Source organism: Perca flavescens, chromosome 20 (assembly GCF_004354835.1).
Source record: "Perca flavescens isolate YP-PL-M2 chromosome 20, PFLA_1.0, whole genome shotgun sequence".
In the NCBI taxonomy this organism is placed as follows: domain Eukaryota; kingdom Metazoa; phylum Chordata; class Actinopteri; order Perciformes; family Percidae; genus Perca; species Perca flavescens.
In genome coordinates, this window is record NC_041350.1 from 21041395 (window position 1) to 21059877 (window position 18483).

The window sequence follows — 18483 nt, forward strand, 5'->3', positions numbered from 1 at the left end:
CACTCTGTATTCATTTATTCAAGTTTCATTAGAAACAGATACAGTTGCTTGGTTGTGCAGTTACAGCTGTTCACAAATGATTGTATATGTAATAAAACATTTACTGCACACTTGCCTAAGGGTTGAATGTACAGTATTTCAGTAAATACACAAATACAGGTTCATAATTTTCTCTTAAAACTATAGTCAGATTCATATGTACATTGCCACAATTTTAAAATGCACAAGACCTTGTACTGTATATGCAGACATTACTGTAATCGTTCTGTCTGCCCTCTAGAAGGCAAACTACTGCCTACAGATCATTCACTCGCATCCTTTCAGCAATACTGAAAAATATGTTTATTTTTCATATATCATAATATTATTATTATTATTTAAGATCTAAACCTCGTTGGATTTTCTATGGAATAAGGAGGACTAAAGCTACTGCCAGTAGCAGTGGTAGTTGATAACATTTAGCAGTAACTTTACTTGTCATGCTACAGAACAAAGTAAGCAGCTTGTTGAGGTGTTGAAGTCATTCTGAAAGTGATGCTTTGTGCAGATGGCAATGAAACTACGTGCTAAACCTGCAGCTCGGCACTAAATGTGTGAAAAAGGTAATACGATTGCATGAGCTCTGTACACATTCATTTTGGGTCATTTCAGGTTATCTGGAAGAGTCTTGTACGGGTTGAGAATGCCCTTTGGGTCCAGCATGGCCTTGATATTACCCATGAGAGCCACAGCCTGGCTGGGTTTACTGTAGTAGATATAGTTCCTCTTCTTCAGGCCCAGTCCGTGCTCTGCACTGATGCTGCCTTGACAGCTGGCCGTCCACTCGTAGATAAAGGGCTCAATGGCAGCGAGAAGAGCAGGGTCTTTGGCAGGAGAGGTGATGTTCAAGTGGAGGTTTCCATCTCCTAAGAAATGAAGGGACAATTTGCAACGATGCGTGTTTAACTCACTTAAACACCACATTTACTCAAAAACTTGGTATTTTTGTACACATAAAAGTATTTCAGAATGGAGAATGAGTTGCTGTAGGTATAGCAATCAACATCGTTACCAAGAAGTCATATCTTATGCTAGCAGGCCATTACTTCCCTTCTGATATATACAGACTTGTTTTCATTTCTTTCCATCTTCTGGTCTTACCTACGTGTCCGTATCCCACCACACGCTTGGCTCGCCCCCCCAGGTGCTCCCTCATGTCTGTCACCAGCTGGTAGATCCGCTCCACCGGAAGTGAGATGTCATACTTGTAATTGAAGCCATCGTGAGTCAGCGCCTCCGTGATACGTTCACGCATCGACCACAGTGCCTGAAAAGGTGGAAATGGAAAGGCTGATTACATCATCAAAAACAAAAAAATGGGCGGATTTTTTTTTTTACTTTTTTAAACTTTTACAAAAAAAAAATCGAAAAAACCTACATACAAGATGGGTATACAGCATCTGACATTGTTACATGAAGTTAATGAAGTAATAAAAGAAAGACAGAGGCTATATGAGAATACATACAATAACCAAAGTAGTCCAGTGCTTCCTGTCTCATGATACCATCAAGAGTATAAATAGAAAATAAAACAAAACAAAAAGAACAAACCACACACACTCGCACAAAAAAATTTTAAATAAAAAAAGGCCCAGAGAGGAAAATCAAACCCTTAGTCAGTGCCGAAAAAATACAAAAGAAAAAAATGTAACCGTACAAAGACATAAAAGCCTGTTTTCTACATTGGTCATTTAGAAAAATGGGCAGATTCTTGAGTCCCCACAGAAGTATTGATTAAACAACCCTAATATGAAAGTCATTACTTAAGTTTAGGTCAAAAGCTTTTACAAATTATGATATTGTTATTGTCAATGAGTCCCATAAAAAGAACCAACAATGAGTCTCTTAATACTTTCTGATTTCCATACACCGTCTGTGGCACTCAGCCAAAGCATATTTGTAGTTTTTTAGCAAACATGACTCAAACAGGATTAAATTGTGTATTTGTTGGAGACTATTCTCAGTTTTCAGATTTGTTTACTGAACTATGTTTTTACAGCAGGATGGTGTGGTGGGATTTAGGGTTTAATCCCGGGAAATCTGATCAAAACCATTTCCCGTTTCCCGGGAAATGTTATGACGGGAAACGGGAAATAAAATAAAATAAAAAAAGGCAAGGAGTGCGTGTCTATTATTCTCATACGGTAACGTTGATGCAGGCGACGGTAGCTACGGTAATACAGGCTCCCTAAATCATTACACAGGCTCAATACATTCATTCATTAAAAAAGAAGAAGTTCATTACGCAGCACGCACTACGCAGCTGGGCTACCTAGCTCCGCTAACGATGTCTGCGGCCAGCTTTGTTTGGGAGCATTTTGAAAGACCGGACAATGAAACAGCTCAGTGCAAGTTGTGTGACCGGTTTATAAGGCGTATTTGTATTTGGTTAACTTCGAGTGATTATTCCCGTTTGCAGCCTCTTACACATCCTCAACAGGCACAGAATGGATTTCGATAACGTACTGGTTTAGAAATCATTCAATGGTTTACCTAAGCATATTTTCATATTTCGTATTTTATTCGTATTTGTATAATAGATTTCTATAAAACATTGATTATATAAGGGTTGCCTAGATTTTCAGAAGACAAGTCCCAGACATTCCACCTGGCATTTCATAATTAGCGCTGCAGCAGATGTCACGCTGCAGCACGCAGCTCACTTGATCACGCAGCAGAATTGATCATTGCAAACTGTGTTGATGATGGACATAAACTGTGTTCTTTAGTCCTAAAAATGATACAAATAATATAAAAAATGTCAGTTTGGGATTTTGGGAACGCATATTTGAATGATATCGATACAGTACTTGGGCTAAAAACAAACCAAAAAAACAGCCATTTCTCGGCCATTTCCGGGGATTCCCGGAATATGGGCTGTCTATTTCCCGTGATCTGATTCATCTCATTTTCGGGAAAAATATTAAACCCTAGTGGGATTCACTCCAAATAAATTATGGTGTCCATGTTTATTGCAATGAAGGAGCACTGAATGTCACACTTAGTGCAACAATGTGGCTCAATGATGTCTTTTTAAATCGCTCTTAGACAATAATGGAGCCTATAGCACAGAGGAATATGCTTTATCACGATTTGGCTACGCAAAAATACTTGTTAGTCAAAGTCTTTTCATGGGAAATATCAACAGACTTATTCTTTAAAAGATAAGAAACAAAACCTTTATTTTTGAGTCTTCGGTTGCCACAGTCCCATCAGTAACCAATGATGATGTCATCGCCTCCTCTAAGAAATTGTGGAGTTTCTCCCCATCATGTGTTGGGTCAGATCCAGACGTTTCTATGACAACGTAAAATGGGCAATCTGCAAGATGGAAGAAAGAGTTTGTCATGTGTATGTATGTGTGTGTGTGTGTGTGCGTGCGTGTGTTTATTTACTTCAAAACTGGGCATGTGTGTGCGTCCGTGTGCCTACCAGAGATGGGATTGGGTAGTTTGAGGTGCATATTCAGCAGCTGCATACATTCACTGTCCAGGAATTCATAGGCTGACAGAATTTCTCCCAGCATGCCCCTGCAGAGCTGAAATGTCTTCAGCAAGTGTTCAAAGGTCTCACAGCCTAACAGGAATTTAAGAGAATAAAATCAAGTCATGGGAACCTTTAACTTTCTGCACACGTGCTTATCGTGCTTAACAATTGCAAATAACAGTGTAAAAATTAAGCAATGAGAAAATCATACCCAGAAAAACCACATTAACAGATTTGGGTTTCCGTGGACACAGGACGGACACTGCAGTGATGACCCCCAGTGTGCCCTCTGACCCTATAAAGAGCTGTTTGAGATCATATCCTGTATTATCTTTCCGCAGCGTGGCCAAGCAGTCCAGCACTTTCCCATCTGCCAACACCTGTACATACATCAACACACAAACATTAGATCAGTGTTATATCCTTTAGCTATTGTTTGATATAATACTTGTTAAGGAATGTCAAAGTCCCTCATTTATATACTCCACTCACCACTTCCAGACCCAGCACAGTCCCGTGTAAGGAGCCGTATCGCAGCAGACGGAGTCCACCTGCATTCGTTGCCACGTTTCCCCCAATGTGGCAACTGCCTTTTGCCCCCAGATCAAGTGGCATGATGTAGTCTCTTTCCTCCAGGTAAAGGGACAAGTTCTCCAAAACACAACCTGCCTGACAGGTCAGAATGCCTGACGGAAATAATCTCTAAAGATTAGTCAAATAAATAAATGCTGTAAAACACCTTTTTATTTTATTTTTTATTAAAGGCAGGCAGCTCATTTGGGGTAAAAGTTCAGTATTTTAAGACTTACCAGATATACTATCAAAGGTAAGGATGTTGGTCATTAGGGCAGTGGAGAGGATGACCTCATCATAAACTGGCACGCTGCCCCCAACCAGCCCAGTGTTACCTCCTTGAGGGGTCACGGCCAAATTACGACTGTTACAATACCTACAGGAGGGGGAATGCAACAGCTTTAACCACCTCAAAAACCCCTCACTTGTGTATTTGTCCGTTCCACACACTGTGTGTTCTTTACTTCAGAATTTGAGAAACTTCCTCGGCTGTTTGAGGTCTCAGCAACACTTCACTGGAACCTGCAGAATATGTATGAACAGAGAAATGAACGCTTTTACCATCAGTGAATTGGTGTAAGAGGTGGACTGAAATTAATTTCTCACCTCTCACTGACTTGAGCCAATCCACATTACTGGATTCCAGCAGGTCCGGATCAGTGATGGCTCGTCCTGGTACGATCTTCCTGAAGAAGGCTAAATCCTCCTGGGTTATTCTGGAGAAAGGCAGCCTGTCTGGGGCTGCAGCAAGGGATGGCTCGGGCCTGTCTGCCCCAGTGTGCAGCGTTCGACAGCAGACTCCAAACTGCCATGAGCTGGCGGGACGAAATGGACTGCGGAGATCCACAGGTGAAAGTCTGGCTGTGGCTGTTAATGAGAAGGTGCTATGGAGGCTGAGATTACTGAGAGCTGTCCTCAGTCTTAGTGTTCTTTGGGAAATCCCTGCCATGACTGGGGTATAGGCGGCAAAACACAGGCTGCAGAAAAGACGGGGAATGAATCATAAATCTGTTCCTCAAGAGAGAAGCTGGTTAACCTCTCACTTCAGCTGATATTCAAATTCTTATATACCTGGTATGGAGTTGAGACTAGCTATGTGGAGCAGCTGGGTAAATTACAACTAAACTTCATGTCCCTACTCATTTGTCAGCTTTGTAGCTAATGTCTGTTAGTTAGCAAGCCAATGCTATAAGATAGTCTCAGAGTACTGTCCTCCCGTAATGTAGAATATGAGTCTAGACAGACAAGTGTTGCAGAAGGCAGTGTATTAGCCAGCCCGTTCAGTTCAGTTCATTTCAATCTTCTACATCAAATTAGACACATACCACTGGCCTGGCCACTTTGTTTCTCTCTACATTATATTGTGAAATGTTGTTTTTACATGATTCAAGTAGTAACGTTAACCCTGCTGAGAAAAACTGCTTGATAAACCAACTAAACCAGCCTAACACCAGCTAACACCAGCAACCACCTTAAGCTGGTCTATACTGTTTTTTAAGGGGAAAGTGTCATCATACTTGAGTGTTCTCTGAATTTACGCATTTACCGTTAATGTTAACAAACTGGTAGCAAACTGGCATTGCTTTTCATCGCTGTTTTCGCCACAATAAACGGTTAATTTATTGAGAGCTAAAAGCTGATGGAGCTGTCATTTCAGTTAGCTTAGCTCGATTAGCACACGGTTTGAAAATAAATTTGCAGGCAATATATTTATTTACTTACCATAAACGTTCACCTAACAACCAGCATGTTTCTGTCCGTGTGTCTTCTTTCGTGTCATATCTCAGTGCGAAAGTTGTCACAAAGTTCAAAAGCAATTAAGTTACTTAAGCATGCCACAGTCATTTTGTTTACAACTAGCAGGACAGGACGCTGCTGTGGTTGACGGAGGTGAAAGGTCATGGAGATGGCAATGGACCAATGAGAAGCCGTCTTTGAGATTGAACCAATCGCTGTGAGCCTTTCATCATCACTGTGCAGCCAATGATGACTGTGAAAAATAAAGTCACTTCACTTGAGATTTTAGAGAAAATAGTTAATTACTCACTTTTTACTTCACCGCGAGGGATAATCCGTCTTTCCCCAGCTTTTCCCCCCCATACAGTTTGCTTAAAATGGGTATAATTGAACTAGGACTTGAATTGTACTAATGAAAATGGTCAAGAAATGTCTTGCATACCTACTGTATAAAACAAATATACAGACTAACCATGTAAAAGAAAATCATTTTAAATAAGAAAGTTCATACAAAATGAATTTATTTGAAACTGACAAAACTTCCGATTTAATTCTCATGCATTCTGTAGTACAAAGCATGCAACAAAATATTTTTATTTCTTAATTCTTCATCGTCTCGGCCTACAGTAACAATGACTCCTTAACTTCCAGTACTCGGATAACTAAAACCAGTTATCAGTTACACTTTTACTGAAGCTCATACTGTAAATATCCCTGAATACAACTTCAAGTTCACATTGTGTTTAACATAACAGTCTTTTGTGATCCAAGAAAGCCACATGAGGTACAACACCAGTGGAATACTATGAAACCAGTCCAGTATTACAAAACATTTCAGGCACTGGCAATACTTTAAGAAGTCATTACTGAGCAGATCAGGTCTGAACTGAGAAGTACTGACACAACAACACTGATACAGTCTCAATTCACCAAACCCACAGAACAGTTCTTCTCAGGATGTGCACCTCTGCATCCCAGCTGCCATTCATAGGAGCTGTCTGGGTATGTACAGCGTGCAGTTATCTCATGGTTTCGACTAATCGTTAATGCTGACATGTCTAACAGAACACAAAAGCAAATACCCAAATTTATTTGATTCACAAACAAAATCTAAAATGTGTGATGGGAATCTACAAATGTTGTTAGTCTTGGCACCTCCTCTCCACATGTATCTGTGTGCATTTTTAAAGAGTGAGAGCTTACGTTTAGCTTCAAGAGCCTCAGTAAAAACTATAGTTACTCCATGTGTCCTTGGCAGCATCATGTCACTGTCATAGCAGCCTAATGGTTGAACCATTTTTTTTTTTTTTTTCAAAGAAGATTTAGAACAGAGGAATACTTTGCACATCTATTTCATGAGACATAGGAGAGGGATGATGAGTAGGTCAAAAGTGGCAAACAAACTCCAGCATACTAGTCTATCCTGCAAAAACAAATGTATTTGTGACATTTCAGTGTTGGGCATCTATTGTCAGCCTGATGAAGGTCAGTATGTGAGTGGTTGTTTGCAACTTTTGACCTACCCATCCCTCTCCTACACACCTGTCTTGTGAAATAGAGACAGGTGTTCAAAGAAGATTTCCCATCTTGTAAAAAATTATCTCATAATATAGGCCTTGCTTTTCACAGCGTACCACGACTGCTATTCACAAAAGACTCCCAACCTCTGTCACATTTCCAGCAGGTCTTGTGAGACGTCGTTTAGCCATGAAGACCATAGATTTCCAGCTTGATGGCATCCAGCAGCGTGAACCTCCCCTGCCTCAGGGTGATTATTGTCATCAAGTTCACTTGTCTCACAGTCAGAGCTGTTGTTGGTCGTACGCTGATATAAGCTTCTTGATGTGGGCCAGTTTGTTGTGTAGATATTCACAGTGAGTCTTGTCCTGGTTGTAGTTAGGGTTAGACTAAAGAGACAAAAAAAAAAAAAAAAAAAAAAAAAAATGGAATCAAATGGAATCAAGTCTTAAGAAAGTTGTTTGAGTGCGGATCCGGCCACATTTTTCTGTCCGAGCCCGAGCCCGCGTCCGACAGAGCAGTAACCGAACCCGGCCCGAGCCCGACAGGCATTGAGATATTTATGTCCAAGCCCGACACAGTTAAAATCTTGTTTTTTTTTCCTCATACTACAACATCATTTCTAAATATCTATCCATCCTCTAAAAGTTGTTACCTTTTTAATTTTGCGATATTCTTGAAGAATCTGATTACGAACCGTCTGCAAGAGGAATAGAATGAATTAATACAAGTAGACATTTATATAACTTCCATAACGTTTGTTTGTTAAATGTCATCAAACTAGAAAAAAACTTGACCAGACTATGTGACATTCCTAATAATATTAATGTGATGGAAAACAGAACAGCAAAACTTAAATCACCCGTAGAAATATTTCAAACGTAATAACAATGGACAATTACTGACATATTGATATTTATGTAACCATATGCCGATGTTTAAGACCCTTAAATTCTACAGTAAGAATTATATCCCACGAAGCACCATTTAAGGTTAAATTTTCAGAATAAAATAGGTTTCCCCGGGTTACTGAACTGTGGATTTTGTTTAGGGTTAAACCCCTGCTCAGTATGCTCTAAACAGTTATTATTTTGCAAATATATGACTTTATGTGTTACCTCTGGTGCAACCACAGAGCTTATGACAGAATTAATTGTATTTATCATTTATTATTTTTATGAAATAAAGACTGGAAAATGCAGGTGATGAGCGTTGCTCTAAACTAAGATTTTATGCGGATTATCTCTTTAATTCAATTCAATTTTATTCATAGTATCAAATCATAACAGAGTTATCTCGAGACACTTTACAGATAGAGTAGGTCTAGACCACACTCTATAAATTCCAAAACCCCAACAATTACAGTAATTCCCTCAAGAGCAAGCATTAGCAGTGGCTATTGCGACAGTGGCAAGGAAAAAAGCCCTAATTTAAAAGCCCTAATTTAACGGTAGTCAAAATAAATGTCTTCATGTTTTTTTTTACCTTGTATTTATGAGATTCGTGGTGTAGCCGTTTGAGCTGCGTGTCAAGCTCCATGAACTGCCGCGTCACTCCGTCAATACGAGCATGTAAATCTCTGTACTCGCTGTACTCTGTGTTAAAGTCCTGCTTGTACCTCTGTCTCTGGTCCTGACTGCAAATCACTGTGTACTTCCTGTGTAGAGAACATAAAAGGACACTATGATCAGATCTGTAAAATACCCACCTACAGCATGCCATGTTAACAACCTGCAGAAGTTTTGAACTGCAAAGTGTGAGAAAAAAAAAAAAAAAAAAAAAAAAAAGCACTTTCGGTGCAGACACACACACAAGAACTAACAACAGGTGTACTTACAGTAGATAGTCTGCTGTGTCATGGTCCGCTTGAAGCACATTAGAGTCAAACAAAATTTCACTTGGCTCTGGAAGAAAAAAGAAAACAATGTCAAACCATATGAAAATCCTAAACAATTGACTCGTAAAGTCACTCGTCAACAGCTAACAGCACTCACCTATGCAGTCCGCCGAAACTTCACTGTTTGGATCCTCTGAACTGCGTTCTTTTCTCCGTTCTTTCTTGTCTCTCCACCTATCCTTCTCCTTGACAAACCAAAACAAAATCCCAGTTACCAATGCATCACGTGAAACGGAAAACCTATAAAACTAAATAAAAAGTGGTTTTCTCACCTGATCTCTGTGTTTGTGTTTGCTCTTCTTCCTTTTGACTGTGTGTCTGTTCGCATCAGGCACTATCACAGGGGGCGGGGAGCGATCAGAGTTGGGTTGCGGGGGGTCTGCGGTGACTTTATGTTCCTCCTGAGCACAGGGAGTTTGTCCTAGCCTCTTGGCCACTTCTGCTTCCTGCTGACAGACTGCAGACAAGTTGTCAAAAAGCTTCCGAGGATCAAGGTGGTTTCTTTGCTCGTCATTCCCTGTCGCTTCTGTAACGTCTTTATCAGCCGCTTGTTCAGACGGCCTCACTCTTGACATGTCACTTGCTGCTTTGCCGGACAAGCGGGATATCCTGGGCTTCTTACTCGCCAAAGGGTCAGTGTATTCCTCTGGCAGGGAAGGTTTTGGACGGTGCGCTGGGGAGGAGTTTGGGGTGTCTCGCAGTGGACTGACCTGGGCCTCTGGAATGGTGAGCAGGTTCTGTTGGGGCTGAAACAGTCTCCTGCACAGTAATAAGAAGGTGATAAATAAACAATTTTACAAAATCTACACTTTGTTATGCATATATAGTACTGTATAATCTCCACAGTTCTCTCACAACTACTCACACAAGTCCACACATCCTCACTGTATCTATATTCTGGTCATTTATTTTATGCCTTTGTTGTTTTATGTAGCCAATCATAAGCTTGTTTTTAAAATCCAGTGCTTACTTGTGTTCAATTTGTAGATTTTAGAACTCTTGTAATTGCTTATTATACTTTTTCTTCTCTTCCTTTGGTGAGATTCCTTCTATGAAGCCCCCAGGGTTTTTTTTAATCTCACCTGCACAATCTTTTTATTTTTGTTTAAGTTTGTGAGATGCTGTGGAAATGCAAACAAATAAAGCCTTGCAGGAACTAGTATCTAAGGGCCCCACATTTCCTTATTTGATGATTAAATATTTTATTTTCTTCTACGTTGAAGGCAGACATTTTCACGATACGAACATGGTGGTAGGGCTGGGCAATACATCGATTTTATATCAATATCGTGATATGTGACTAGATATCGTAATATCATAAATGGCTTATGTGTTGTCTTTTCCTGGTTTAACGAGCTGCATTACAGTAACTGATGTCATTTTCTGAACCTACCAGACTGTTCCAACTGTTCTGTTATTTGCCTTTACCAACTTAATCATTATATCCACATTACTGATGAGAATTTATCACAAACCTCATTGTGTAAATATTTTGGGAAAGCAATAATTGTCAACCCTATAATATCTTTGCAATATCGATATTGAAGTATTTGGTCAAAAATATCGTGATATTTGTTTTTCTCCATATCGCCCAGCCCTAGTGGCAAGTGTCTCAGAATCGGGTGTTACCTGACGAGGATTCGTTTCAGAAGCTGCTGGTCCCCTGAGGTGTAGCCTGGCCAGTCCTTGTGCAGCTCCTTATACAGACCATCCTTTAGAACAAATGTGTTGTCTCTACTATTGAGCTGGCCAACCTGTGTGCAAATACACACACAAAAATAAAACGGGTGAGAAAAGACGCATCTTCAGTGCTCAGAGAAGAAATGAATTGCCTTGATCTGTTTAAATTGTTTTCAGAGTGACATCATGTCACTACAGTGTAAAAAGTGTATAATGCTTCCGATTCTGATATGTAACTTTTTTCTGATCTGTAAAAAAATGTTAACTTGATGTTTAGTGTCATAATGGTCTCGCACTGCCGGACCTATCTCCACAGCGCTGCGGAGGAGGGTCTGGCTAGTCCACACAACATTCCTGGATAGGAGCAAAAAGTGCTCTGGTTTATTGGCATTTCTTTAAACCAATCACAATCATCTCGGGCGGCGCTAAGCACCAGGTGAGGCAACGGTGCCGCAGCAAAATGGCCTCAGGAAGGAACTTGTTTGGTGGAACACGCACGTAGGGGAGGCAAGCTCTGAATTAAAATGGCTGTCGAGTGTGTGATGAGAATCCCGTAAATGAAACATAATTGATATAGACTAGTGTCATAACAAAAAAAATAAAATTGCAAAATGACAGCCCTGGTGTTTGTCTCTAAAGCTCCAAAATGGTTCTTCTACTACTTTTAACGAGACCTGCGCTTACTGGGCTAAAGAGGAGAATGAATTACCTCCACCAGTACAGAGTCCAGCATGTCTTTGTCTCCTGCTGCCAGTCCATCTTTCTGCAGCCTCAGGATGAGCTCAGGCCTCTTGTATGGCCTCAGAGCCAGCAGATGTGTTACTCTCTCCCTGAGCGGCCTCTCCTGCATGTCGCCCACGGCGCTCTTCCTGTTTAAAGCACAGGCACCCTTCTTGGGCTTGGACACGCCAACTTGGACACGCCTCTTAACGTTGCTGAGGAGAGACTGGGAAGATTGTCGGGGCTTGGTCAGGCTGGCCAGTGCAGAGGCCGGGGCTCGCACCGTTACCTTCTTGCCTGCAACTGGGGAGGAAATCTCACATAAAAAGCAGCACTTTTGCCATATAAAGCAAACATATGCTTGAGCATGGCTGAGGTAATCATCATCAAAAAGGTAAGTTAACTTGTGCTGTAGTTTTTGTGTTTTTTTCTTAAAACGTTGCATGATTAGAAAGTGACAAGGATGAACATATCTCCCGGTAATAAATGTGTAAAAACCCCTGTTTAAAAAAACCAGATCAGCCTAGATCTGGCAAGATCAGACACCAGAGGAAGAGGCATCGGTGGATTACCAATTTTGTCCTGTGGCAGAATTATGGATAAAAAGAGAAAAGACCTAATTTCACCTCTAAGAAAACCACATTCGGGTTACAAGCATTTACACACATCTCAGTAAGCAAAAGCTGCCATCTCATTTAGGAAATAACCGCGTAGTAGGTTAGGTAGTGAGTGAGGAAGTGTTTGTTCAGGCTTCCTCTGAACTGACAAAATCATCAAAAATAGTGTGTGTGTGCATGTGCGTATTTACTGAAACAAGATGACGGTGGCTAAAATATCTGTTTAGGAGGAAGTGGTTTGGTGGTTAGAAGAAGAAAGACAGCGGTGAAAAAGCTAAATCCCTGGTTTTATCATGTGAATGTATATTTTGGTAAGCATGTTGTACAGAATACTACATGCTTCTGCATGTTCTGCAAATATGTTTGTGGAGGCTCAGTATCCTTTAAATTTACGTTATATTATATATATATATATATATATAGTGAGGAAAATAAGTATTTGAACACCCAGCTATTTTGCAAGTTCTCCCACTTAGAAATCATGGAGGGGTCTGAAATTGTCATCGTAGGTGCATGTCCACTGTGAGAGACAATCTAAAAAAAAAAATAATAATCCAGAAATCACAATGTATGATTTTTTTACTATTTATTTGTATGATACAGCTGCAAATAAGTATTTGAACACCTGAGAAAATCAATGTTAATATTTGGTACAGTAGCCTTTGTTTGCAAGTACAGAGGTCAAACGTTTCCTGTAGTTTTTCACCAGGTTTGCACACACTGCAGGAGGGATTTTGGCCCACTCCTCCACACAGATCTTCTCTAGATCAGTCAGGTTTCTGGGCTGTCGCTGAGAAACAGAGTTTGAGCTCCCTCCAAAGATTCTCTATTGGGTTTAGGTCTGGAGACTGGATAGGCCACGCCAGAACCTTAATATGCTTCTTACAGAGCCACTCCTTGGTTATCCTGGCTGTGTGCTTTGGGTCATTGTCATGTTGGAAGACCCAGCCTCGACCCATCTTCAATGCACTAACTGAGGGAAGGAGGTTGTTCCCCAAAATCTCGAAATACATGGCCCCGGTCATCCTCTCCTTAATACAGTGCAGTCGCCCTGTCCCATGTGCAGAAAAACACCCCCAAAGCATGATGCTACCACCCCCATGCTTCACAGTAGGGATGGTGTTCTTGGGATGGTACTCATGATTCTTCTTCCTCCAAACATGGTTAGTGGAATTATGACCAAAAAGTTCTATTTTGGTCTCATCTGACCACATGACTTTCTCCCATGACTCCTCTGGATCATCCAAATGGTCATTGGCAAACTTAAGACGGGCCTTGACATGTGCTGGTTTAAGCAGGGGAACGTTCCGTGCCACGCATGATTTCAAACCATGACGTCTTAGTGTATTACCAACAGTAACCTTGGAAACGGTGGTCCCAGCTCTTATCAGGTCATTGACCAGCTCCTCCCGTGTAGTTCTGGGCTGATTTCTCACCTTTCTTAGGATCATTGAGACCCCACAAGGTGAGATCTTGCATGGAGCCCCAGTCCGAGGGAGATTGACAGTCATGTTTAACTTCTTCCATTTTCTAATGATTGCTCCAACAGTGGACCTTTTTTCACCAAGCTGCTTGGCAATTTCCCCATAGCCCTTTCCAGCCTTGTGGAGGTGTACAATTTTGTCTCTAGTGTCTTTGGACAGCTCTTTGGTCTTGGCCATGTTAGTAGTTGGATTCTTACTGATTGTATGGGGTGGACAGGTGTCTTTATGCAGCTAACGACCTCAAACAGGTGCATCTAATTTAGGATAATAAATGGAGTGGAGGTGGACATTTTAAAGGCAGACTAACAGGTCTCTGAGGGTCAGAATTCTAGCTGATAGACAGGTGTTCAAATACTTATTTGCAGCTGTATCATACAAATAAATAGTTAAAAAAATCATATATTGTGATTTCTAGATTATTTTTTTTTTAGATTATGTCTCTCACAGTGGACATGCACCTACGATGACAATTTCAGACCCCTCCATGATTTCCAAGTGGGAGAACTTGCAAAATAGCAGGGTGTTAAAATACTTATTTTCCTCACTGTATGTATGTATGTATGTATGTATGTATATATATATATACACATACACACACATATATATATATATACATACATACATACATACATACATACATATATATATATATATATATATATATATATATATATATATATATATATATATATATATATATATATATATATATATATATATATATATATATATATATACACACACACACAATGTATACATAATTGTATGTGCATGTGTGCTATATAGAAAGTATAGTGTAATAGAAAATGACAAAAGAAAGAAAGAAAAAAAGACTAAAAGACTGACTGTTACCATGTCACTGGTTTCAACACGTGTTGCTATGGCAACCAATGCAATATGGCTGACTGTGGCTTTTATCAGTACAGTACACATTTGTCTTCAGGCCAGTCTTATTCCTTAGCTGGAGTTATCTCTTGTATAACCAAGTCTCTAGATTGTGTGAGTGTGACTGTTTCCTACCCTGGAAGCGCCCCCCCTGTTTGATGACAATGGCCCCCCGGCTGCGTGTCTCCTCCTCAGCTTGGGCCATGCTCTGTCGAGCCTTATCGTACGAGTCATCCGTTGCGTTGACGGTCATCTTTTTCTGAATCACCCCGAGACATGACAGCTCTTCGGCAGCACTGAGAGGAGGGAGGACAGCGAGTCAAGACAGCGATCTGACAGAGCTTTCAGGACTCCTTCTACGGGTTATCTATGTCAAGTGATTGACAACGATAAGACATAAGATGAGTGTTTGAATGTGTCTCTCTTTACCTGATGTTTTGGTAGTGTTCGGTTAGATTTATGCTTCTTTCAGCTGGACTACTTTACTACCATATACATGACATCTATCTGTAGTTTAACAGTATTTTGCCCCCTTTTAGCAACAGCTCCAAAAGTTCGCTTGTGTGTTTGTGTCAGGATTCAAACAGTAGATTTGATGAATACTTCCTTAACTTTTCACAACTCTTTGGCATTTATTAAACTCACTTCTCTACATTGCCAGGCTTCTTAGACTTGGACTGTCAGAACACCCTGGGTTTTCTGGCATTTAAAGAGTCTGACAGAAAGATCTTACCAGCAGGGTGAGTGGGGGGGCGGAAACATTTTACAATATTGAATCTTTTCCAGAAGCTCAGTTAACTCCTAGTAAGTAAACATAATCACTGTGCACCGAACATGCCTACAGCACTGATGAGTAGATTTTGAATTTAGCACATTATCGCCATGCACCACGAAATGGGTGGTCTCCCCTATTTCTTTTTTTAATGACATTGTTTGCTGTCTTCTTTCCAATTTAATTTTGAACCTTGACATCTGATCAAGGTTAGCCTTCAGATCTAACTATTACAGAATTAATCTAACTTATATTCAAAAAGTGTAAACTGATTCTGCGTTTTATATGATTTGTTGCGTATTACCCAGTGCCGAGCTGTTGGACGCAGTCAAAGCTTCCATTTGGATTATCACGGGCGATGTTAGTCACGCCAAAGGTGAATACTCTCAATTCATCTTGATTCTCTGAGCAAGGGATGGTGATTTTCTGTGACATGCGAGAGAGAGAGAGAGAGAGAGAGAGAGAGAGAGAGAGAGAGAGAGAGAGAGAGAGAGAGAGAGAGAGAGAGAGAGAGAGAGAGAGAGAGAGAGAGAGAGAGAGAGAGAATTAGATGTAACAGCTTTCAAATCGTCATGCATGGGATGACGTTATTGAATAAGGATAGGTCAACAGGTCGACCAGTTCCTCTTACCCCTTTGTTTCCATTAAAACAGATGGCAGGACGGGAAGACAAACTCTGAAGAAAAAAAAGACAGATCATTTGATTAGAGTGTGTCACCAGTAAGCATGCACTCACACACAGAACTGATAACAGGCCAGTAAAGATGTCTGTGAAACATACAACACAGAGGATGTTTTGTGGTCTGTACTGCTTCTACAAGCGCTACATCTTCTTTCATTGTGGTTTCATTACTGCTTTTACTTTTCTGTTTGTAGGCTGTTGTTCTCCATGTCTGCGCTGATCTGAACGTAAAGGGGAACTCAATATATATATATATATATATATATATATATATATATATATATATATATATATATATATATATATATATATATATATATATATATATATATATATATATATATATATATACCTAATGATGATACAAATCTAAGATCAGCCTTGAGTGCTTATTTTCCCCCTAAACACTTTCATAAAAGGTTTTAACCAAATCATAATTTAAATTTTTTACATGAAAGTAAGTAAGCTACTCCACAATGTACCCCCTGGGATGTGCCCCTGGCGTATCCTGACTCTTGTGCATCATGTGCCCATTTAACAAATTGCACGTCATTTTAAAGAGGGCACTGGCTAAGGTCACCATAACCTGCTGCTCTAATACATCAGGTGGTCACATGAGAATGTGGTGAACAGAGCGAAATAACAGCCTGTCATCTTTCTCTCACTGGGGTGAATTAGCCTGTAGGGAAACGGCAGAAATTAAAGTCCCAAAGTGACACGATTGCAGCACCGACGGAAACTATGTGACGGCTAGGCTCAAGTTGACCTTTTCATGGAGAGGATTTGTGAGTCCACCTGTTGATGAGTGCAGAGAGTGAGGTGGCTGCCAGTACTCAGTTTGGCCCGGCTACATGTAGAGGTGTTTTTTTGTCTCTGTGATCAGACCAAGTAGGTTATGAATAGACACACTTAAAGCTAAATAAAGAAACTAGATATATGCACAGCAACAGTCTTGTGTGCATGTTAAGGTTGTGTGATGAGGTGTTTTCCCCTCCTTCCTGTCTATCTCATAACAGCAGGCTATTATGCGAAATCTAGAGGTATGACAGGAGCAGTGCGGTTTTCACCTTTTGTCAGAAAACTGGTGGCTGTTATTTTTTTTTTTGGAGAGGAGTTTCCTATCCTTGTTACAAGGAATTACTGAATAGAGGAAGTGTACATTAATGTTGTCTGCTCAGACTTCCTGCAGTGTGTGAGTCATTTGTGAATAACTGGGTCAAATGTGAACCAAAATGCCCTCCGAATAGTCTCTCTCACACACACACACACACACACACACGCGCACACACACATACACGCACACCTCTTTCTTCTCTTCTCGACTAACATTCATAATACTTGCCAGCAGCTTGTAACGACTTGGCCAGCAGCTTGTTACAAGCATCACCACACAGGGAAGCTGTTCCGCACTGTATTATGCAACATGTATTTCCATTTCATAGCTTAAGGAAGGCTTATATGAGACAACAACCGGGATGAACTTCGGCTAAAATGCAAACAGCCGCCTTCCTCGCCCTTTCTTCCCACTTTGTTGTTAAGTAAGGGTCCCCTTGACGAACAATATACAACAATATCAATATTTAAGATAATTTTTCGAGGAGAAATTGTTAAAAAATAACCTACCTTGACGTTTTGAAAGGAGCAAATGGCTCTTGCCGCGCTGTCAGTGAGTTTAACATGAAAAACGGAGATGTTACCGCCACGGTTCAGTTTACCGCTGGACAGTCCGTAACAGTGGTTCTCTTTCAGCGCCGACATCCTGCCGCAAATCCCCCCCGCCAGGCTGGCTCCGGACCGAACAAATCTCACATAAACAAACAAACATTGGCGAGATGATACAGAGAGAGAGGCTAAACGGTTCAGTGTGGTGACTGCTCCTCCGCCGCGCGCTATTCTGGAGTAGATCGCGTTACGTCATGACGGCTGAGCAGATTTTATTGGCCAAGAGACATAAATAAACCTTTACGTAGTGCTTACGTAACCACTTCTACTTTTTCTCTCTTTCTCTCGCACTATGCTAATTGTCTTTCTTTCTTTTTTTTTATTTAGTAAAGAACATAGGTACATCGCCAGTACATATACGCCAGTGCATATACAGAGAAAAATATATGTAGAAATAAATAAAAAAGTAGAAAAGAAAAGTTTAGTACATATTAAGTCAAATGTATCATCGGTACATGAGAAATTTTTCAAACACAATTCCAGTCTTAATTGCCTTCTTATTTGTAATGTCTCTTATAGTGTTGCCGTATTGGTGCAGTTCTTGAAAGAAGTGTTCAAAGCTTGGTTTGGAGTCCGCCCATTTCTTCTTGTGAATGTGGAATTTCCCCAATAACAAGATTATTTGAACAAAATAAACAAAATCATTGTCCAACTCATTGCCTTCAAAACAA

General features: G+C 40.4%; 2 protein-coding genes across 2 annotated transcripts; both read right to left on the minus strand.

The window, feature by feature from the left end:
• d2hgdh (D-2-hydroxyglutarate dehydrogenase) lies at positions 1-6010 on the minus strand. Its single transcript, XM_028565977.1, has 10 exons — positions 5821-6010; positions 4705-5075; positions 4563-4620; positions 4335-4474; positions 4018-4211; positions 3737-3905; positions 3472-3615; positions 3218-3360; positions 1141-1306; positions 1-905 (listed from the first exon to the last, which is right to left on the minus strand). The coding sequence occupies exons 2-10, from the start codon at positions 5045-5047 to the stop codon at positions 643-645; spliced, it is 1620 nt and encodes a 539-aa protein (XP_028421778.1). The 5' UTR covers positions 5048-5075; positions 5821-6010; the 3' UTR covers positions 1-642.
• Positions 6011-6339: 329 nt separating this feature from the next.
• LOC114546785 (RNA polymerase II elongation factor ELL) lies at positions 6340-18003 on the minus strand. The gene is made up of 12 exons (XM_028565842.1): positions 17714-18003; positions 16040-16084; positions 15713-15834; positions 14772-14932; positions 11640-11953; positions 10880-11004; positions 9523-10009; positions 9348-9435; positions 9191-9257; positions 8839-9010; positions 8009-8053; positions 6340-7742 (listed from the first exon to the last, which is right to left on the minus strand). The coding sequence occupies exons 1-12, from the start codon at positions 17846-17848 to the stop codon at positions 7638-7640; spliced, it is 1866 nt and encodes a 621-aa protein (XP_028421643.1). The 5' UTR covers positions 17849-18003; the 3' UTR covers positions 6340-7637.
• Positions 18004-18483: the final 480 nt, after the last annotated feature.

Excerpts from the sequence above, each read along its gene's own strand:
- d2hgdh (XM_028565977.1), bottom strand. The coding sequence starts at position 5,047 with ATGGCAGGGATTTCCCAAAGAACACTAAGACTGAGGACAGCTCTCAGT. Across the intron at positions 4,475-4,562 it reads GAAGTTTCTCAAATTCTGAA|GTATTGTAACAGTCGTAATT; the intron begins GTAAAGAACACA and ends CCCCTCCTGTAG. Across the intron at positions 1,307-3,217 it reads CCGAAGACTCAAAAATAAAG|GCACTGTGGTCGATGCGTGA; the intron begins GTTTTGTTTCTT and ends CCACCTTTTCAG.
- LOC114546785 (XM_028565842.1), bottom strand. The coding sequence starts at position 17,848 with ATGTCGGCGCTGAAAGAGAACCACTGTTACGGACTGTCCAGCGGTAAA. Across the intron at positions 11,005-11,639 it reads TGGACTCTGTACTGGTGGAG|GTTGGCCAGCTCAATAGTAG; the intron begins GTAATTCATTCT and ends ATTTGCACACAG. Across the intron at positions 9,011-9,190 it reads GACACAGCAGACTATCTACT|GAAGTACACAGTGATTTGCA; the intron begins GTAAGTACACCT and ends TTCTCTACACAG.